Source organism: Bos grunniens, chromosome 15 (genome assembly GCF_055505025.1).
Source record: "Bos grunniens cultivar Pamir isolate PY7600 chromosome 15, Bosgru_T2T1.0, whole genome shotgun sequence".
NCBI lineage: Eukaryota > Metazoa > Chordata > Mammalia > Artiodactyla > Bovidae > Bos > Bos grunniens.
The window spans coordinates 79,001,736-79,025,813 of record NC_141179.1 but is presented as its reverse complement, the minus strand read 5'-3'; the positions used below and the strand labels follow the sequence as shown (position 1 = coordinate 79,025,813).

At 37.4% G+C, this 24,078-nt stretch overlaps 1 protein-coding gene and 1 pseudogene across 1 annotated transcript; both read right to left on the bottom strand.

The window, feature by feature from the left end:
• Positions 1-11,594: 11,594 nt before the first annotated feature.
• On the bottom strand, positions 11,595-12,508 carry LOC147358601 (olfactory receptor 4C11-like; annotated as a pseudogene).
• Positions 12,509-20,087: 7,579 nt separating this feature from the next.
• On the bottom strand, positions 20,088-21,127 carry LOC147358600 (olfactory receptor 4C15-like). Its single transcript, XM_086342071.1, is given in 2 exon segments — positions 20,088-20,911; positions 20,914-21,127. Coding segments are annotated over 2 exon segments (1,038 nt in total).
• Between the last annotated feature and the right edge of the window lie 2,951 nt (positions 21,128-24,078).

Genomic DNA, 24,078 nt, shown 5'->3' with positions numbered 1-24,078 from the left:
GCAGGATAGAACCCTGTCTTTGTTTAAAATGTTTGTAATTTTCTTGTGGAACATGATTTTTTTTTAATATTGCACTAAATTATTATTATCTTTATCAGTGAGTTGCTTGCACACAGGGCAAGTGACTCATTTCCCTCACTGAAGAAAAGCTATAACAAACCTAGACAGCATAAGAGATATCACCTTGCCAATACAGGTCCATATAGTCAAAGCTTTGGTTTTTCCAGTAGTCATGTACGGATGTGAGAGTTGGAGCACAGAGAAGGCTGAGTGCCAAAGAATGGAGGCTTTCAAACTGTGATGTTGGAGAAGACTCTTGAGAGTCCAAACAGCAAGGAAAACAAACAAGTCAATCCTAAAGGAAATCAACCCTGAATATTAATTGGAAGGACTGATGCTGACACTGAAGTTCCAATATTTTGGCCATCTAATGTGAAGACCTGACTCACTGAAAAAGACCCTGATGCTAGGGAAGATGGAGGGCAGAGGGAAATGGGGGTGACAGAGGATGAGATGGTTGGACGGCATCACCGACTCAATGGACATGAATCTGAGCAAACTCCAGGAGACAATGAAAGACAGGGAAGCCTGGCATGCTACATGTAGTCCATGGGGTCACAAAGAGTTGGACATACTTAATGACTGAACAAGAAGTGCTGATTCTGGGGAAAAGTATGATATATTTACAAACATTGTGGAGAAAAATAAATAAATACTGTATCAGGTGAAGCAAAAGTAACTGTGGCATTTCTTTTTAATTTAAATTAGTAAAAGGTAATAGTAATTATATGTAAAATTGAGAAACAAAGGTTGCCTAAAAGACTAATAACAATAATAAGGAAGTGGATGGCACTTGCTTGATACAGATTAGGTTTCAATAATCTCTATAATAGAATATTTTACAATTTGACTAATTATAATCTCCCTGCTGTGTTATCTTTTAGGTGACAATGATTTCTTTTAGAAATAATGAAAATTTCATGAATAATATATCCTAAGAAATATTTTTCAAAATATCACATATATTATTAGTATTTCTATAATCAGAAAAATGTGTAAAAGTTACTTCCTTAAATAGCTTTAGTTTAGGTTGTAGATCTACCTGGTGGCTCAGAGGTTAAAGTGTCTGCCTGCAATGTGGGAGGCCTGGGTTCAATCCCTGGGTAGGGAAGACCCCTGGAGAAGGAAATGGCAACCCACTCCAGTATTCCTGCCTGGAGAATCCCATGGATGGAGGAGCCTGGTGGGCTACAGTCCACGGGGTCACAAAGAGTCAGACATGACTGAGCGACTTCACTTTAGGTTGTAGATGCTTTTATTTCCAATTAATTTTCCATTATGCTTCTATAGTTTATAAGCATATTTTTAGTTCAAAAATGTAACATCATTTTGATACTTTGCTCATAAGATTCTTGGAGGAAAGGATATCCTAACAGAAAAAAAAAGTAGAAACATTCCATTAACTCCTAGGCAGGATAGGTTGAAAGTTTGTCTCTCTCATGTTAAATAGATGCCATACTAACAAAATGGGAAAATAATTAGAAAACTTAACTGGTTCCCTTTTTTTTCTCTTAAATGTTTCTCCTTGACAGCCCCCAACTTAATATCAGAGACTTCATATTCATGTTATTTAAATTACAACTTACATTTCCAAAACTCCCATGTTATTTCCAGTTTCCTTTGTTAATATTTGAGTTACTGATTTTATATATACAAGATCTTCACTTTCGTATTTAAGTGATTTAAAGAGAACATTTCTTATCATAAACTATAAGGACTAACATTGCTGCTAACACAAATTCATTATATATGACAACAAATTTCTCCTTTAAAATATGAGAATTTCTAATATAAATATAAACATTTCATGGTAGTGCAGGTAGAATTAACAGGTGCATACTATGAAATGGGCACTGATTATTTTCTCTTTCACTTTGTTTCTCTTCATATCATAAAGATTGAGTATCCCATACACCATGATAAAAAATAAACAAAAATGTGCTGAAAGATTAACAGCTAAAAATGAAGCTATTACAACTCATATCAAATTGATTGTTATTGAAGGTCTTTCACAAACATAAAAGATATGTAATGATAATGATAATAATACCTAATATTTCCTGGAAGCAGGTTTAAACATTTCACATTTATTGAACCATTAATCCTAATAAAGACCAGTGATCATTTTGTTATCTCTCTTTTGCAAAAAAAGGAAGCCAAACAGTTAACAATTTGGATAAATACTGATGAATATTGAAGACTGTTTTTAGGTTTATTTTAAATTTTTTTCACTATTTGGATGTTGCTAATTTGGTTGTCAGATACAAACTATGATTCTAGGGAAAATGTTGCTTTTTCTTTTGTTGTTATTTCTTTCATAACCATGTTGTCTCACATGACAAAAAGTCATGAATAAGCTAAATTTTTCCCAACAGCTTCAAAGTTTTCTCTTAACACCTGTACCAATTCTTGGCTAAACTAATTATATTTGCTCTCTGTGTAACTGTTCATCCTGTTCTCATTCTTCCTTATTGAGTTTGCTCTACCTTGACATTCTGGATCCTCTGATATTAAGGTTTTATATACTATAGCCTTCCGCTTTTTCAATTAATCAGTATATACATATTTTACAGAGAAGCAAAGGAGGCAGAAGAGTGATAAATCTCTATACTAGTACATTCCCTTTTTTAACTGTAACCCTTTTTCTCTTTAATATTTTTTTTCTCTTCTGTCTGAAACATAACAAGTCTTTTTTTTTTTTTTGCTTTTCTCTTATATAGCCCCTATGTAACACAAATGCTATCGTTTCTTCATGAATTTCTCAAAATCATAATAAAAAAGTCTGTTTAACTTTGGCATCTTCTGTGGCATATGACAAGGGGAATGAACATATGGAATCAGCATGTTTATAAATAAAATTTAATTTAAATTATATATGCAAAATTTATTTTTCTTATTTGAAAGTTATTATTATTTACTATAGTTTGATTGAAATTTTACTTACCAGATGATTATCTCATTAGATAAAATCTTTTATCTCTGAGTAAATGGTGGCAATGTTCTGAATGCAGTCAGAATCTTAACTGCATTGCTAAAGATTCATCAGTTTTATCATATAATCAGCTCACATGAATCCTGGTTCTAGGACTTTCCTGCTGTCCTTATAGAAATAGGAAATGCTCTTCTGATTTTTGAAATTAAAATAAAGTGAAATCATTGCTAGCATTTATGCTGAATAGTGCTTTTTTTTTTCCCCCCCTACAGGAATATTGTATCTCCTCTGTGGTTCTGGGAATGGAAATGTACACATAAGCCTTCTGATTTCCAAAGATGTTTAAATTAGGTGACCTGGGAGATTATAACCCCCAACCTCCCTGTCACCTTTTCTAAGGATGAGACAGTTCCCCAAAGAAGAGCTGGCCAAGTCCTTAAAAAACAGTTATGCCACAGCTAATAATTCCTTATACTCTGAGGAGTTTGAGTACTAACTGAAACCCCACTTTTGTTCAATACTGATACTCTAAATCATGGCCTTTATGTTGAAACAAAATTTGAGGAAACCAAAGGCCAAGATAATCAGAAATAAGCTTTTTTTTTTTTTTTTTTTTTTTAACATGGACCATTTTTAAAGTCTTTACTGAATTTGTTACAATATTGCTTCTTCTTTATGTTTGGGTATTAGTCATGTGGGATCTGAACTCCCCAATCCAGGGATCTAACCCACACTTTCTACACTGTAAGGCAAAGTCTACTGAACTGTCAGGGAAGCCCCAGAACCAAGTTTTGAAGTTTGGTTTATTATAAAATAAACGGTTTGAAAAGAGAATGAAAAAATCTTGTGTGTTACTTCAAGTCTAAAGGACCCTCCCAACCTCACTAGTCACTTTATTGAATAGTTTTAAATTTCAATTTGTTTAAAATATGTGCTTATTGCAGTAGATACTTAACTGAATTGTCATCAGACAGGGTGGTCAAAGTAATGAGGATTTGAAGAAAATTAATTTATAGCACAACATATGATATTTTAAAAAGTAATAACTGTGTGCTTAAGTTAAATGCATATTCCAGAGTCTCTGGCTTAAGTGAGCTGTAGCTGTCCATGAGATCTCATTATATATATAAACTTCTATTTCCATAGAATTTTTATAGTTTCCTGGTGCAATGAAATGTCATTAACACTATTGACATAATTTCTTCTGTTAATTTTTTCTTCTGACTCTAATACGAATACTGTCTTTCTTTTCATTAGTACTTACCCACTCAATATTCTTCCTTTACTTTTAACCACTTGGCATCTTTATTGTTTAGGTTAATGTTTTTAAAATATATGGCTATATTTAAAAGTCTAGTCTGATACTTATTGTCTTTTCGCTCAATAATTTAAATCAAGCAGTCTGACATATTTTCATGGATTCATTTCAATAGTTCTATATCTGTTTTCTATTTTGAATATGTTTTTGTTTTTAATCTGTCCTCTTTTCTTGTCTTTTAAGAAGATTTTTGTTTGTTTGTTTTGCCCTCCCGAAATTTTGGAAATTTTCATTTCTGTCATTGCTACAGAAATTTGTCGCATGTGAATCTTATTTATTATTTAAAAGAAGATTTTTGTTTGTTTGTTTCTGTCATAGTCCATAAAGTTTAAGGGGCATAACCTTCACTGATGAAGCCACTGGTTTAGATCTTTGCAGTGGTAGCAGATATTGTAACAAGAAGTTTATAGAATATAGTAAAGAGGGATTCAATTACTGTGAACAACAATTTATGATAGATCAGCAAGTTCCAAAAAATAGACTTCTTTTTTCCAATAAGAATCTTGGAATTTTGACATGGTTGACCTCAAGTGAAAGCACTTCACTGCTCAAGATAAGGTAGTCCCAGGCCATCTTATATTGGTCTCCATGGGAACAAAGATAAGATTCACACTATGTTTATCTCCACAGTCCCTAAATGCATAGCTAAAATAGACATTTTTGATAACAGAAGCCTTTCATTTTTTTTTTTTTTTTTTTTTTGATTCTTGTATACCCAAATGTAAGCCCATGGAATATAGTTTCCCTACCAATGGCAACCCACTCCAGTACTCTTGCCTGGAAAATCCCATGGGCAGAGGAGCCTGGTAGTCTGCAGTCCACGGGATCGTGAACAGTCGGACACAACTGAGCGACTTCACTTTCGCTTTTCACTTTCATGCATTGGGGAAGGAAATGGCAACCCACTCCAGTGTTCTTGCCTGAAGAATCCCAAGGATGGGGGAGCCTGGTGGGCTGCCGTCTATGGTGTCACACAGAGCCAGACACAACTGAAGCGAATTAGCAGCAACCAGTACAGTGTAACCAAAATAACACCGTATCTCTGATAGACATGCATATATTAAGGCCACCATAACAATAGCAACAACAAAAAATAAACAATCAGTTCAGTTCAGTCGCTCAGTCGTGTCCGACTCTTTGCAACCCCATGAATCGAAGCATGCCAGGCCTCCCTGTCCATCACCAACTCCCGGAGTTCACCCAGACTCACGTCCATCAAGTCAGTGATGCCATCCAGCCATCTCATCCTCTGTCGTCCCCTTCTCCTCCTGCCCCCAACCCCTCCCAGCATCACAGTCTTTTCCAATGAGTCAACTCTTCACGTTAGGTGGCCAAACTTTGGCCACCTCAAGCTATCCCACGTTGAAGGTCAGAAAAGGCGGCAGTGAGGAGATACCCCTAGTCCAAGGTAAGGAGCAGCTGCTGCGCTGTGCTGGAGCAGCCATGATACCCCATGCCCAAGGTAAGAGAAACCCAAGGAAGACGGTAGGTATTGCAAGAGGGCATTAGAAGGCAGACACACTGAAATCATACTCACAGAAAACTAGTCAATCTAATCACACTAGGACCACAGTCTTGTCTAACTCAGTGAAACTAAGCCATGCCCGTGGGGCAACCCAAGATGGGCGGGTCATGGTGGAGAGATCTGACAGAATGTTGTCCACTGGAGAAGGGAATGGCAAACCACTTCAGTATTCTTGCCTTGAGAACCCCATGAACAGTGTGAAAAGGCAAAATGATAGGATACTGAAAGAGAAACTCCCCAGGTCAGTAGGTACCCAATATGCTACTGGAGATCAGTGGAGAAATAACTCCAGAAAGAATGAAGGGATGGAGCCAAAGCAAAAACAATACCCAGCTGTGGATGTGACTGGTGATAGAAGGAAGGTCCAATGCTGTAAAGGGCAATATTGCATAGGAACCTGGAATGTCAGGTCCATGAATCAAGGCAAATTGGAAGTGGTCAAACAAGAGATGGCAAGAGTGAATGTCGACATTCTAGGAATCAGCGAACTGAAATGGACTGGAATGGGTGAATTTAACTCAGATGACCATTATATCTACTACTGCGGGCAAGAATCCCTCAGAAGAAATGTAGTAGCCATCATGGTCAACAAAAGAGTCCAAACTGCAGTACTTTGATGCAATCTGAAAAATGACAGAATGATCTCTGTTCGATTCCAAAGCAAACCATTCAATATTACAGTAATCCAAGTCTATGCCCCAACCAGTAACGCTGAAGAAGCTGAAGTTGAATGGTTCTATGAAGACCTACAAGACCTGTGGTGGATTCATTTCGATATTTGGCAAAACTAATACAATATTGTAAAGTTTAAAAATAAAATAAAATTAAAAAACAAAAAAAGAACTAACACCTAAAAAAAGACGTCCTTTTCATTATTAGGGACTGGAATGCAAAAGTAGGAAGTCAAGAAACACTTGGAGTAACAGGCAAATTTGGCCTTGGAATATGGAATGAAGCAGGGCAAAGACTAATAGAGTTTTGCCAACAAAATGCACTGGTCATAGCAAACACCCTCTTCCAACAACACAAGAGAAGACTCTACACATGGACAGCACCAGAGGTTCAACACCGAAATAAGATTGATTATATTCTTTGCAGCCAAAGATGGAGAAGCTCTATACAGTCAGCAAAAACAAGACCAGGAGCTGACCATGGCTCAGACCATGAACTCCTTATTGCCAAATTCAGACTTAAATTGAAGAACGTAGGGAAAACCACTAGACCATTCAGCTATGACCTAAATCAAATCCCTTATGATTATACAGTGGACGCGAGAAATAGATTTAAGGGTCTAGATCTGATAGATAGAGTGCCTGATGAACTATGGACTGAGGTTCATGACATTGTGCAGGAGACAGGGATCAAGACCATCCCCATGGAAAAGAAATGAAAAAAAGCAAAACAGCTGTCTGAGGAGGCCTTACAAATAGCTGTGAAAAGAAGAGAAGCGAAAAGCAAAGGAGAAAAGGAAAGATATAAGCATCTGAATGCAGAGTTCCAAAGAATAGCAAGAAGAGATAAGAAAGCCTTCCTCAGTGATCAATGCAAAGAAATAGAGGAAAACAACAGAATGGGAAAGACTAGAGATCTCTTCAAGAAAATTAGAGATACAAAGGGAACATTTCTTGCAAAGATGAGCTTGATAAAGGACAGAAATGGTATGGAACTATCAGAAGCAGAAGATAATAAAAAGAGGTGGCAAGAATACACAGAAGAACTGTACAAAAAAAGATCTTCACGACCAAGATAATCATGATGGTGTGATCACTGACCTAGAGCCAGACATCCTGGAATGTGAAGTCAAGTGGGCCTTAGAAAGCATCACTATGAACAAAGCTAGTGGAGGTGATGGAATTCCAGTTAAGCTCTTTCAAATCCTGAAAGATGATGCTGTGAAAGTGTTGCACTCAATATGCCAGCAAATTTGGAAAACTCAGCAGTGGCCACAGGACTGGAAAAGGTCAGTTTCATTCCAATCCCAAAGAAAGGCAATGCCAAAGAATGCTCAAACTACTGCACAATTGCACTCATCTCACACGCTAGTAAAGTAATGCTCAAAAACTAAACAATAGAAGGCATTAATTTCTATTGCACATTCTTCTCAATTTACTTGTTTAGCCTGGGGATAGATATACCTTGGACACTGGCAACAGATGTTTATAAATTACTTAGATGATGACTTCAACTGTACTCCTGTTTCAGATTCAGTAACTTGACCAAAAGCTCATGTTAATGTCTGAGGATCCATTCCGGTCTCTGAGGCAGAGTATATACCCTCCCAAGTCAAAAACAAGGTGGTAAATTTACCACTGTGAAGAAACTCAGCAATTGCCAGCAATATACCATTAAGTCAGAATGACATCTAAGAGGTTAGGTTTGAACAAATCTCATTGGCTTAAGAAATGTTCATGAAACTCTTGCCAAATTGTCTCTTTTCCCTCAGTCAATAGCTGTGTTCTTATGGGGGGGTTGGCAGAGGAGGAAACACATGATTGCATCTGTTTGCATTTAGTTCTAAAAGAAAATTCGGCACTGACTTAACATGGAATGTTATAGCATTACAGCCTCAAACATGAATGTTTCCAAAAGGGTAGAAGTGAAAAAATTCTTCTTAGTAGTCAAACCTCAGCCAATGTATTTGATTGTCTAGTTTGTATAGGCCACAAGATGTCTAGATGTGTAGGTCTATTCCAGTTCATGACATTTGCTAATGGTTTCACTGGATGTTTAACTTTAGAAAGCATAGAATAGAAGGTGTGAAAGAAAAAAACAATTTTTTTTCAGCTTCCATATTGTACATAAACCCAAACTAGTCCATTGAAAACCCACACATACAAGACAGATACAGATTTTTATGACCAACAGCTCAGCTGAGGTCCTAGCTCACAGCCAGGATCAACTTCCAGGCATGTAATTCAAGGTGCTAAACAACTTCAGCTGCCAGTTAATGAACTTTTGAATTTTCTAAGCTGCAACCCTAGACATCATAGAGCAAAGATAAGCCATCTTCACTACATCTAAATTCCTGATCCCAATCACAGAACCAAGGGCTAATTCAGTATTGCATAATTTTCATACATTTAATTACATACTTTTTTCTTTTTTAAATTTCGAGTATTAATTTTACAATCTACTCTTAGTGTTACATTTTATTCAATAAATATTGCAACCTGAACTAGAAAAGAAACTAGCATTGTCCAGAATGTTCAGGATTTGCATTTCCTTTTTGGGAGGGAAAGAGGGAGACTATCTTAAGCATCTTGTTTGGCAAAAGTATAGAGATGTTATTGTTTTTTGTAAGGAGATTCAAATTTAATGTAGAAGAGTGTTTATAAACAGTAGCAAAAGGAGTTAAATGTCACACTCATTTACTTATTAGCCTCAGCTCAATAATCCAACTTCAAATGCTCTCCTCTGAGATGCTGGGAGTAAAATTTCACAATATTTTCCCTTTAGCAGATGGCTTCCTGTTAGTTTATGTCATTAAGAGCACTCTAGAGTGAGATTGGGAATCCAAAAGAGAGAATTAGAAAGTTAGCTATAAGATACTAGAGAAGTTATGTTTCAGTAATAAAGGATGCTTATTTAATATTGGTCTGATATTTTAAGAGGGCTCCCCTGGTAGCTCAGATGGTAAAGAATCTGCCTGCAATACTGGAGACCTAGTTTCGATCCCTGAGTCAAGAAGACCCCCTGGAGAAGGGAACGGCTACCCACTCCAGTATTCTGGTATGGAGAATTCCATGGGCAGAAGGGCATAGTGGGCTATAGTCTATGGGATCACAAAGAGTCAGACACAACTGAATGACTAACACTTTCACTTTCATTTTAAGAATTGACAAAATTATTTTACTCAAATTTAGTAAACATCCACTTCCCACTACCTACCACCTACCCATTTCCTATAAAATAAAGCATTTCAAAATATATATATATATATGAAATTTCATATATATGTGAAATTCTTTAATTTGACATTGTGCTATATTGTGCTATAACATAGTCAAAATACAATGCCAAATTAAGGAATTCTTGAGAAAGGTATGAGAAGAAAAAAGGGGTAAAATAAACATGAAAGAATCAAATTTCCCAAGCAAGAGAGATCTAAGAAAATGCTTAAGATTCTTGAGCCAGCTTTTGCAATCACTGTAAACTCTATCCAAACACTGTTTTCTCATCAATTTTATTAAATACTTTGCCCTATATAGCAAATATTTTTAATACGGAGCTCAGTAAATAGAATTGATTTTCTCCCCTTCCCTATGATTTGTGAACATTGCTCACCACTTAAAAACACATTGTATATATTTATAGATTTAATATACTACTACAAAAATTCAGAATACAATGAATAAGGTAAGAAATAATTTGAAATACCCCAGGGTCATACATGGGTGTGGCGTGCTAGTTTACTTTTCCTTATTATATTTTTTGAGTGAGCAGTTTCTGAAATTGCCATATACGCATTTAATTCAAAAATCCAATAAAGACAAAAGAAATATCACAGCACAGATTTATGAAGATAATCAGGAAAAGTTTTAATTTTGATAACCTGTTAATAAAAATAAACAAAATTACTCTAAGATATTGGTTATCTTCTGCTGCTGCTGCTAAGTCACTTCAGTCGTGTCCAACTCTGTGCGACCCCATAGACGGCAGCCCACAAGGCTCCGCCGTCCCTGGGATTCTCCAGGCAAGAACACTGGAGTGGGTTGCCATTTCCTTCTCCAATGCATGAAAGTGAAAAGTCAAAGCGAAGTCGCTTAGTCATGTCTGACTCTTTGCAACCCCATGGACTGCAGCCTACCACGCTCCTCTGTCCATGGGATTTTCCAGGCAAGAGTACTGGAGTGAGGTGCCATTGCCTTCTCCGTTGGTTATCTTAGGGAATTTCTTAACACTAATTATTAAGTTGCAATTTTCTCTGCACTAAAATAATATAGTTAAATTTTTTTTTTCCTTAGTAGCATTTCAAAAAATTCAGCATTCTTTTTTCATTTTGCTGGTTAAATTATAAGAATAGTTGTTATCATAGTTAAGGTAAAATTTCTGCCCTAAGTCCAAATTTTCTCTTAGGTGTATCAGAATATGGTCTGCTATAAAAGTACCTTAATTGAATTGAATAACTCTAGTCCATTTCAGGATGGCAAGGATTTTGACGGTAGGAAATTATTAGTCAGTGGAGATATGCAAGCATAAACTGCGCTATTCTTTTATAAAAATATGAAGGAAAATACAAAAGAACCAAAATAGGACTGGGAAATAGATGGGGAAACAGTGGAAACAGTGTCAGACTTTATTTTTCTCGGCTCTGAAATCACTGCGGATGGTGACTGCAGCCATGAAATTAAAAGACACTTACTCCTTGGAAGAAAAGTTATGACCAATTAACTTGGTCATAACCATTAAACTTGGATAAGAAAAATAAATAAATAAATAATGTACAAAACCAGAAGTTAAACCTACAGAAAGAACAGGATGTGCCTCACAAGCAGAAACATCAAAGCAGGCAGCAGACATGAGGAATGGACTTGTGCCCCACAAAATGATAGAACTTCATGTTGTCTCTCTGAGACATTGGTTAAAATAATACAGATTTTGCCAGGTGGTCATTCTGCCTATTCCCCTAAATGCCCCACTGGAACACATTTCTACTGTCCACAATAGAATGAGAACACTTTCTCTTTTCCATCAGTCCAATTATACTTAAACTCTGACAGAATTAGTAGTTGGCATCTTCTGATCTTTGCCATCTCGAGTCAGACTTTGTTGCACCATAACTTTCTCACGGCCTGTTTGACTTCTGCATTCCTCAGAGTGTAAATCAGAGGGTTGAGTAAGGGTGTCAAAATAGTGTAAAATACAGCCACCATCTTGTCCACTGGAAATACAGTTAGAGGACGAGCATATATGTGTATACATGGTACAAGAATAAGATAATAACAATAATGTGGGAGGTGCATGTGGAAAGGGCTTTCCTTCTTCCTTCTGCACTACAGTTACTCAGAGAATGTAAGATGAAAACATAGGAGATGAGCAGCAACAGGAAACTCACCATGCACATGGTCCCACTGTTAAACACTATGAGTAGGTTGATGACATAAGTATCCACACAGGCAAGTTTCAACAAAGGCTGCATATCACAGAAATAGTGATCAATAACATCGGGGCCACAGAAGGGTAATTTCAAAACCAACAGAATCTGTGCTGAAGAATGAATACAAGATCCCATCCAAGCCAGTTTCACCAGTGCACCACAGACACGCTGGCTCATGATGGCTGTGTACCTCAGGGGTTTGCAAATGGCCACATAGCAATCAAAGGACATGAGGACAAGTACCAAGATCCCCATGCACCCAAAGAAGTGAAATGCAAAAATCTGGGTCATGCACTCATTGTAGGAGATGATTTTCTTCTCAGATATAGAATCTATAATTAGCCTAGGGGCAGTGGTTGTTGAAAGACAGGCATCAACAAAGGATAAGTAGAAAAGGAAAAAGTACATAGGGCTCCCAAGTGTCTGGCTATATCGTATGGTCATCACAATTAGGAAGTTTGCCAACAGAGTCCCAAGGTATAGAAATAAGAAGATAACAAATACTACTTTCTCCTTTAGTAGATCCTGTGTTAACCCAAGCAGAATGAACTCATTCACACTGCTGTTCTCCTCCATGGTTATGGTGAATATAGAACAGACACAGCTGAAAAATGGTTCATCTGCAAAAAAAAGCATTAGAGAAATGATGACTTGGCAATAGCAGTTTATTTGGATCCAGAATTGCAACTTTCAGAGTTATAAATTCATCAAAAGTATAATTTAGAGTTTCTCAAAGTTTTCATAGACTATACTCACTCAGGAATTTTTTTTTTTTTAATGTTGACATGCTTTAAACATTGGCATTGATTCAAGGTCTTCTTATGGGTTGCCAAAACTTTTTTTGTGGGGGGAAAAGCCCTCAAGTGTTTGTGCATTCTGCCATAGTCTGAGAGCTAGTGAATTTGCTTTATGATCTTGATAAGATCATTTTAATGTCTTGAGGCTTTTTTTTTTTTTCGCTGAGAAAACCAGAACTTTTGTACATTTATTGCTGATGACATTGAGAACGTCAGCTGGCTACACCGGGCAGAACTTAGAACACACATTCTTTGGAGAACTCAGTCAATGTACATAAAGGAAAGTATGGGATATAATGACATTTAAACAGCATTGTCTATAGGAACAAAGAGAAAAAGCAATCTGAATGTAAACAGAGGGACGGTTAAATACATTATAATATATCCATACAATGGACTGTAATGCCCAAATACAGGTAAGGCCTGTCCATGTTGAAATGAATTGCTAAGTATACAAAATGATCCCATTTTTAATACATCCCATAATACTACATACACAGGTCTATACACATATTCATGTGTATAGGCTCTTTTTTATATGATAGAGAATCGAACAGATACATTATTAAACATATGCATATGATACATATATGTGCATATAATGTGTATGCACATCAATTACTGATAATAATATCCTTATATAATTTAGAAATAATATACTTGGAGATTCTCTCCTGAGTGAATACATTTGTTTATTTGAACAACAGTTTGTACTCATTATTCCTCATCTCTTCAGTATCTTTGTTGGGTTATACTTAAGAAAAAAACTTATTTTTCCATCTTTAGGTTCATTGCAGCTATAACTTTACCTTCATTGCCGTGAGATATTTGAACAAATCATTGAGGCTAGCAATAATTTTGAAATTGCTATATATTTGATATAAACCATTACATATGTTAGATGCATGCTAGTAAATTTCAAATTCTGTGGATCCAACCTGTTATTTCACTTCCTATATTTCTGTAACCTGTGTACTATCCTCCTTCATATCTGATTCTCCTATCACTGTTGTCTAGAAGATTGCATTCTTTCAATTTTTATCTCTTTAAAATGTAAGTTTAAAATGTATTTCAGAAATTCAAGATAAAAATACATCTTCTTGCTCTCCTTTACTTTTTACTTATATGCACATATCTATATAATTTCAATCATCTTATTATATTTTCTGATTTTCCTGTTTTAATTTAAAAGCCTTTTCTATGTGGTTAAACTGTATTTGTAGTGTAATTATCTACTTATCAGTTATAAATAAACATGATGTTAATCATTCAGTCATGCTTGACTCTTTGTGACACCATGGACTCCACCAGGCTCCTCTCTCCATGGGATTCTCCAGGCGAGAATACTGGAGTGGGCTGCCATTCCCTTCTCCAGGGGATCTTCCCAACCCAGATACCAAACCCAGGTCTCCTTCATTGCAGGCAGATTCTTTACCAGCTGAGCCACCAAGGGAGCCCAAAATTAACATATCAAAATCTTAAAAATTTTTTAAATATAAATTCTACCATTTAATTTTTATTTTTCCGAATTTTCATCTTATTTAAAATATTTTTAATAAACTCTTCTCATATAGCTTGTGCTTATTTTAATAGTTTCATCAAATATATGCCCAGGGGATTCATAATATAAATATCACTATTGAGAGTCCCTTGGACTGCAAGGAGATCCAACCAGTCCATTCTGAAGGAGATCAGCCCTTGGATTTCTTTGGCAAGACTGATGCTAAAGCTGAAACTCCAGTACTTTGGCCACCTCATGTGAAGAGTTGACTCATTGGAAAAGACTCTGATGCTGGGAGGGATTGGGGGCAGGAGGAGAAGGGGACGACAGAGGATGAGATGGCTGAATGGCATCACTGACTCAATGGACGTGAGTCTGAGTGAACTCCGGGAGATGGAGATGGACAGGGAGGCCTGGCATTCTGCGATTCATGGGGTCGCAGAGTCGGACACGACTGAGCAACTGAACTAACTGATTTTAAGTCAATGTCCAACTCTTATTCATGTGGACTGTAGCCCACCAGGCACCTCTGTCCATGGGATTTTCCAGGCAAGAATGCTGGAATGGGTGGCCATTTCCTTCTCCAGGGGATCTTTCTGACCCAGGAATCTAGCCCACATCTCCTGCATTGCAAGCATATTCTACCACTGAGCCACCAGGGAAGCCCATAATTATTGACACTATTCTCAAATAATCTTTCAATTTGATTGATTCAATATTTATTAGAAAATTAATTATTGTATGGCTATATCTGTATAATAAAATGTCTGGAGCTTTCACTGTATTATAGGGTGAGAAAAGTGCCCTTCAAAAATTCATACTTAACCAATCCCATGATAGTGTTAGTCACTAGTCCTGCCAGACTCTTTGTGACCCCATGAACTCCACCAGGTTCCTCTGTCCATGGGATTCTCCAGGCAAGAATATTGGAGTGGGCTGCCATTCCTTTCTCCAGGGTGTCTTTCCAACCCAGGGGTCAAACCCAGGTCTCCTGCATTGCAGGCAGATTCTTTACCATCTGAGACAGCAGAGGAGCCCATAAACCAGAAGTAAAAGTTAGTTCCCTACATATTCTCCTGGGTTTTCAGATATGTATGTATGTATATACATTCAAATGTATAATGTGAAATATTTTATATACAAATTAGATCATTTTCCATTGTTTCTAAAACTATAACAATATGACACAAATTATAAATAAAAATTTAACTTGAGGCACTATTATATTTGCTTAGCTGACAGAATTAACATTATGAAATATATATTTTGATTAGCAATACAGTATAACATTTTTGTATATTTTAATTTCTTATATTTCATTTGTTTTGAATTTTATATGTTTTCTCTTTTTAATATTTTGTATCTTTAAGTTTTGAGCTCTTTTTTTTTCAACATTATGCAATATACTCTATCAATTTTACACTCATGTTTCCATCTTAGTCAATCATGCCTTTAAATTTTAATGTCAAATGAAACAAATTTTAACATGAATTTTGATGTACACTTCCTCTTTCTGATTAATCATTAGTTCTTTAGTGATTCAATAACACCATAAACTCAGTCATCAAATGTGTACTGAGAACCTACTCATGTCTGGAGTCAACTTATAGAGCATGAAAAGATGTCCTCAACCTCCTCACAACCCCATTGGAGGGATAACATATCTCTATGTAAGATTCTTAATCATTGAAAACTACACACAACTCTGTGATAAAACCAAGTGAATTTTAACTCCATATCAGAAAAATCCTAGAAAATAAAAATTGATTGGTCATTAAAGGTTTAAACATGGGAAATAAGTGAAATTATGGCTTTAATTGAGTTAAACTGCAATTTCCAACAAGGTTCTCTGAAAATTAAATATTCAAAAAGTTTACAAAGGGTTTCCCTAAGTAAAATAAATATATTAATATCAGTAAATCAAACTATTTAACTCTAGTAAAGTTACACATCTAAATACAATTAGGTTTTCCTTGCAGTTGAGCTCAAATAATATTAGTTCACTGTGAGAAATTAGAAATATCACAGTAATTGCAAACTCTGATTGGAAGTTTAAGTTTTCTCTGATTATTAAAAAAAATAAAATAAATCAATGATTATTTAATTTTAATACATTAGGTTTCCAGTAAGGGATAAAAGCAAAAAAGAGGGAACCCTTTGCTGTGAGAAGAGGAGGAGTTAGGGTAGAAGAGTGATTAAATACTTTGAGAAAAGGGAACATGCATTACTTCAGGAAAAAACAGATGCTCCCTTCATTAAAAGCTACACTCTCATTAAATCCAAAAGTTTTAAGAGATAAATATTGGGTAGGTAACAGACAACCATGAAATCCAGTTCAAGTAATTCTATTTTATTTTAAGTAAGCAAAAAGATTTGGAGACACAAAAACAGGAAAGCATCATTGACAAGATGTATGCATTAGGTCAAATCAATACTACCTGAGGACTTTATTATTGAATTCAGCCATTATCTCCAAACTTTTCTGGACTACCATGCCTCTTTGATTTGGGAGGGCATCATGGTGATGGAAGGTCTTTTTTACTTCCTCGATCCTTAAATTTTCCTTTTACCTCCTGAAATGTTAACCAGTTCAAGTGTATTTGGTGCCAAAATTCTTCCATTCTTCCTAAATTAAATAAACATCTGCCTCTATCTCCTTTGTTCCATATATATATTCAATCATATATGTATATATGATTGAATAAGGCAATTCAGGATAAAATATTCTTGTTCCATAATCTTACCATTCAAACAAGTTTTTGCTTGTGTTATTTCACTTGACCTACAGTTTTGTTTTTTTTGTTGTTGTTTTTTGCAAGGTAATAGGCCATGTGATTCATCCATTTCTATTTACAAAGCATGACCTGTGATACAGAGTGTTCTAATTAAGGCACTTAGGCTAGAACTAGAAAGGGATGTTACTAGGTATCCTCTCTCTCAGCATTCACCCTACATGTCATATAAAATATCAAATCCTAATCATCATGTAGACTGCATCTTAGAAAAGAGAAATGATGAGTAATTAGAGAAGGATGATATCTTAAATTTCTGTCCTGGCTCCAAAAGCAAGTTCATTAAACTGCATGCTGAGTCTAATATCAAAGCAAAATAAAATAAAAATCTAACTGGATAATAGTGAAGAGGAGGAAAGAAGCAAACTAATGTAGTCAGAACAGGAGAGAGGAGTGAGTGGGTACCAGGGAAAGAAGAGTCGGGGATGGGATGTAGAAAGGCATAGAGTGGGAAGGACAGCAAACATCTTAGAGAAAGTAGATTTAGCCAAGAGTTCATTCCACAGTTCAGCTTCTTTCTTCCTGAACAACCACACCATCACTTACCCCAATTAAAGAGAGATTGTTGTTGTGTGTTGTAGCAAGTATTGTCAAGGATCTTGAAAACCCAGGTATGTAAAAAGGGGAGCCCAATTTCACACTCTGTCCCAGAAATATCAGCACTGACCATAAACTTTGAACCAGGAGCTCCCCAAGAGAGAAACTTCCGCCAAGCTGGCCTTCATTCAGCCTGGCCTTCATTAGTTTGTGTTGCAGCCTCTGTGAGCAGAGATGCATTTGAGAGGTAGCTCAGCTATGTACTAAGTCCAGGGAAGGCCTAGGAAGCCTGAACCACCATAATTCTTCATTGGTAGAAACACTCCCTAGGAGCTCTGTCACTTGTTAGAAGGCACACTGAGTATAGATTCCAAGAGATCAGTGTTTAGGGCTCAGATGGTAGAGAAAGTGAGGAAAAGAAAGTGAAGTCACTCAGTCGTGTCCAACTCTTTGTGACCCCATGGCTGTAGCCTACCAGGCTCCTCAGTCCATGGAATTTTCCAGGCAAGAGGACTGGAGTGGGTCGCCATTTCCTTCTCCAGAGGATCTTCCCATCCCAGGGATCGAACCCAGGTCTCCCGCATTGCAGGCAGACACTTTACCGTCTGAGTCACCAGGGAAGCATAAGGTAAAGAATCTGCCTGCAATATAGGAGACATGGGTTCAATCCCTGGGTTGGGAAGATCCCTTGGAAGAGTGCAACCCACCCCAGTATTGTCGCCTAGAGAATCTCAAGTACAGAGGAGCCTGGAAGGCTACAGTCCATGAGGTCACAAAGAGTCAGACATGACTGAGAGACTAAGCACAGCACAGAAGAAAATATTTCAGACAGACTGAGAAACTTACCTCTTTTCTTACAACCAAACAGATGACTTCCAATAGAGCGCATTTTTCATATCTTCAACTTTAATTTACTTAGAAGGTGGATTATATGAAGCTTGAATAAAACACACAAACTATACTTCATTGAGATTTATCATTGCCTTCTATCACAAGTGATGATGGGATGTAAAGAGTTTATGGAGAAAGGGAACTCTTCATGTAGCCATAATTCACACAGCTCCTTCCTGGAAACACTGGGTCAGACAGAACAGCAAGGTCTGTATTGGAGCAGAGAGAAGGCTCTGAAAATGGAGTGAATTTCTTAATTTGGTTCTTGGAAACTTAACTGGTGTAAACTATTCCTACAGTCTGAGAAATAAATGCCTCTGTGGCCAGCTTCCTTCCTGCTGTATGTGTGTGTGTGTGTGTGTGTGTGTGTGTGTGTGTGTGTGAAAAATCATGAGGCTAAGTGTTTTATTTTTACTGTACTGGATATTTATAGAAATTCACACAAAAGTTTGCAAATGCTTAAGGTAGGCTTTAAGCCTCAGGAGCTCCAAGGAAACTATTTCTTCCAAACTAGTCCCATGTGATATGCAATGAGCTACCTAGCTCAAACAGTCCAAGGGCAAAATCAAGCCTTGGGGACAATTGGTTAACTTCAACTCATATGACTTGATATGAGGCAACTCTGTTCTCTTCCCCATAAACTTACCTTAAGTCCATCTCTTCTAGAGGCCTGGAAGTCTCTGAAGGCAGTTGAAAGCTCATAGATGAAATATGTGTGGCTAACTACTCTTGTTTGTGTTATATCAAAGTGTGAACAGGTTTCCCTGGTGGCTCAGATGGTAAAGCATCTGCCTGCAATGCAGGAGAGCAGGGTTCTATCCCTGGGTTGGGAAGATCCCCTGGAGAAGGAAATGGCAAGCCACTCCAGTACCCTTGCCTGGAAAATCCCATGGACAGAGTAGCCTGGTAGGCTACAGTCCATGGGGTCACAAAAGATTTGGACATGACTGAGTGACATCACTTTCACTTTCAAAGTGTGAATTATGTTTATCATCAATATCAAAGGGCTAATGTCAGCAATAATTACAGTTCTTTGGCAAATCTGAAACATTAATATGTTAATGTTTTTCTTTCTATTGTTTATTTATTTTTTTTAGATAGAGTTGATTTACAATCAACTCTGTTTTGTTATTCTCAGTTGTACAGCAGATACACTAGGTTGGGCAAAAAGTTCATTGATATATATATATATATATATATTTATATATGTAAAACCTAATCTCTAAGACAATTTTGTCTTCCCTCCAGAAATATTTTCCAAAATATCAAATGAGTAGCAAGAAGCAAACTAATGTAGTCAGAACAGGAGAAAGGAGTGAGCAGGTGCCAGGGAAAGAAGAGTCGGGGTTGGGATATAGAAAGGCATAGAGTGGGAAGGAGAGCAAACATCTTAGAGAAAGTAGATTTAGCCAAGATTAAGTAAGCATAAAATTCAAGTTTTCTTAATTTTCATTTGAGGACATTGAATTTCCAAATCAGAGTTCATAAGTGATCTAAGAATGAAAACTAAATTAGTTCCTGAAACTTATATATCTTTTATAATATTACCTTACTTTATCCCTGGTCAAACAATGTTCATCCATAAAAAATTTTTGTCTGATTAGAAAATTTGAATTTTTTACTCAACTTTAAATGTTTTATTTTTCCTTAGAAACCATAATCATCCTGTCCCACACTTTCCTCATGGCACTTTTCACTTCTTTATTCCTGAAAGTGTAAATCAAAGGATTGAATAAGGGAGTTAGGATGGTGTAAAATATGGCTACCATTTTGTCAAAGGAGAAAGAATATGGAGGTCGTACATACATAAATATGCATGGGATAAAGAACAAAATCACAACAGCAATGTGAGATCCGCAGGTGGAGAGGGCTTTCTGCTGCCCTTCAGAGCTATGGGTTCTCAGAGACAGCAGGATGACCCCATAGGAGATAAGCAACAAGGAGAAGATTAAGATGCCAAAAAACCCACTGTTGATGACTACCAAGAGGCCAAAGATGTGAGTATCAGTGCAGGCAAGCTCCAGCAGTGGGTACAAGTCACACATGAAATGATCAGTGATGTTGGAGCCACAGAAGGGCAGCTGGAAAATGAAGAGAATCTGTATCATGGAATGAATGAAGCCTCCTGTCCAGGCAACTGCCATCAGAAGGACACAGAGTCTATGGTTCATGATAGAAGAATAATGCAAGGGTTTACAGATGGCCACATAGCGGTCGTAGGCCATGGCACTGAGGACAATCACCTCCACCCCAGCAAAGAAGTGCTCAGCAAAGAGCTGGGTCATGCAGCCTTCAAAAGAAATGGTTTTCCTCCAAAGGAGAGAGTCTACAATCATCTTTGGGACAATGACAGAGGAGAAGCATGCATCCAGGAAGGACAGAAAAGCCAAGAAGAAGTACATGGGGGAGCCCCAGAGTGCTGGGCTGCTACTGATGGTCACCACAATTAGCAAGTTGCCCCGACGGTTGCAATGTAAATGAACAAAAATACAACAAATATTATTTTCTGCATGGTTGGATTCTGTGATAGCCCCAGGAGGACAAACTCAGTAATAAGGCTTTGGTTTTGCATAATTTCCAAGGAAAAGGTAAACGGTACCACAGTGAGCATGTAGAATCTACAGTTAGAAGAAAGACAAATGTGTCTCAGACCAGTTTTGAGAGTCATTATAGTCATCAACAAATCGGTGCCTCCATGTGAAAAATTGACTTATGGTCTTGTGCTTGCTTCTTCATTGATAACACAAAGCTAGAAATTTGTTGAATGTGGTAGGGGGATACCAGGAAGAATTGAAGTTTAGATAAATTGTTAAATGTTTTAAGATAGAGCTTCAATGTTGAAGAAGGGTAGGTATCCACCTGGGGTGGGGATAAGAAATAGTTGTTATCTCAACTGCCAACTCTGGTCATATGTTAATAGTACTGGTTTCCTGGAGGGAATTGTGAGAAGAGTTCTGAAGCCACATACATGATCTGAGGAAGGAAAAGAGCAGTTTATTGGTTATGCCTGCCATGTGCATCGGTGGGAGAAGGGAGGGGTTGCATGTCATCCGTGATCAGGTGACTTCCTTATCTCCAGATAGAAGGAGAAATAAGACAAAACTGAAGAAGTGCTTGGCTCATGGCTATACTCCTAGTTATTTCTTTAAAATTTAAAAAAAAATTGAGACTTCAAAATCAACTAATTCATTCTTCAAAAAAAAAAAGAAGAAAGAATGATCATTGCGAACACACCTTGCTGTAGACTAATGCATAATAAATAACCGTGTGTTAAGTTGGCTTTCTTTTCATTCATTTTTTAACAAGAATAGAAGCTGACAAAAATAAGCAATACTTACTAATATGTACTGTTATGATGACTAAGTTAAATAATGCAAGGAAGCAATGTTCAGAGTTAAGTGACTAGGAAACAGTCCATGTCAGATCGTATTACCCAGTTTTACTGGTAGGAAGCCCATGCTTAAAGAAATAACAGATGCTGGCTCTGGAGTTTTAACCCAGAACCTCTGACTCCAGCATGCAAGTGACTGACTCTATGGGGAAAGAAGCAAAAATTTTTCTAGCAAGAGCTTCAGAGCAGGAGGGGCTTCTCTAGAGCCTCCATTCACTGTAGAGGTTATAACCTGATTCCTGTGTTCATGTTTGACTGATGCTTCCTGATGAAGGACACAGAGCCAATGATGTAGAATCAGAAGGTAATGGCCGAATTATTTACAGATACAAACTGACAGTAACCACATGGGTAAGGAATACAAACAGAATGTTGACTATAGCCAGAGCCTGAGGCTTTATTCATTAAGTATTTATTCAAGCTGGCCCAATCAGATCAAGCAGTACTCACAAGTGTGTGTCTGTTTCAAATGTATATGACTTACTGTAATGTAGGGAGATTCACACATAACTTCCCTACTGATTTCATACAATTATAATGAGGGTCAAATTGGAAAATGTGAAATTGCTGGCTTATGATAAAATGCCCTTACTGATTCTAGTGACTCTTCTGTCACTTAAAAAGCCGAACAGCTTACCCACAGAAAGCTTTTCCATTAGTCATCCAGATATTACTCCAGCTTTTGACTTCATTTCTTATAGCAAGACACAGCTTTGAAGAATGACTGTGTCCTCTGTTGTTGTTTAGTCGCTCAGTCATATCTGACTCTTTGTGACCCCATGGACTGTAGCCTGTCAGGCTCCTCCGTTCATAGGATTTCCCAGACAAGAACCCTGGAGTGGGTTGTCATTTCCTTCTCCAGGGGATCTTCCTGATGCAGGGATTGAACCCGTGTCTCCTGCATTAGCAGGTGGATTCTTTACTGCTAAACAACCATGGAAATATGATTGTGTCCTTCCTTGTACATATGAGAAGTTAATCAGTCAAGTGCCAAGTGAGTGTGTGTGTGTGTGTGTGTGTGTGTACATATACATACTATCTATGCTTGTTAAATAAGGAAGTAGAAGAATAATTGGGCTTTCTGAAAGAATTAAAAATGAGTTGATTTTTATGAATGACACTGACAGCTAACAAAAATGATTGAAAATATGAATAAAACTAGCAAATGTACAGATGTGTATACAACACATCTTTTTACTTACTTTAAAACAAATTGTTTCTGGGGTACTGCCGCCGCCGCTAAGTCGCTTCAGTTGTGTCCGACTCTGTGCGACCCCATAGACGGTAGCCCACCAGGTTCCGCCGTCCCTGGGATTCTCCAGGCAAGAACGCTGGAGTGGGTTGCCATTTCCTTCTCCAGTGCATGAAAGTGAAAAGTGAAAGTGAAGTCACTCAGTCATTGTCCAACTCTTAGTGACCCCATGGACTGCAGCCCTCCAGGCTCCTCCGTCCATGGGATTTTCCAGGCAAGAGTACTGGAGTAGGGTGCCATTGCCTTCTCCGTTCCAGGGTACAAGACATTCCTAAACAGGGCCTGTACTCTGAACTCCATATTCAGCTGTGTCATCAAGCAAACAGGAACATGAAACAAACCTTATAAGATCATTGGATCAGTTAATGACTGTATACTAAAGAGTTGCTGCTGCTAAGTCACTTCAGTCGTGTTCGACTCTGTGCGACCCCATAGACGGCAGCCCACCAGGCTCCCCCATCCCTGGGGTTCTCCAGGCAAGACACTGGAGTGGGTTGCCATTTCCTTCTCCAATGCATGAAAGTGAAAAGTGAAAGGGAAGTCGCTCAGTCATGTCCGACTCTTCGCGACCCCATGGACTTGCAGCCCACCAGGTTCCTCCGTCCATGGGATTTTCCAGGCAAGAGTACTGGAGTGGGGTGCCATTTCCTTCTCCGATATTAAAGAGTAAAGATTATCAATATATGCAGAGACAATGAAATGAAATAAAGACATCAGGTTCAGATTCATAGAGACCTAGGTTCAAATCCAAGCTCTTGTACTAAGGTATATTATGTGATGAGAAAAGTTACTTAAAAATCTCAAGAGCTCAGATTCTATTCTGTAATTGTGTATAACAACAATACTTATTGATAAGGTTCTTGGAAGAATCAGATAAGGCGATATTGATATTGATAAAACCATTAATGCAGTTAGATGCACTGGAGAAAAGTGCCGTAAGTGCGAACAAGCTCCCAGAGCCTTTGACACAGAGCCAAAGTGACAG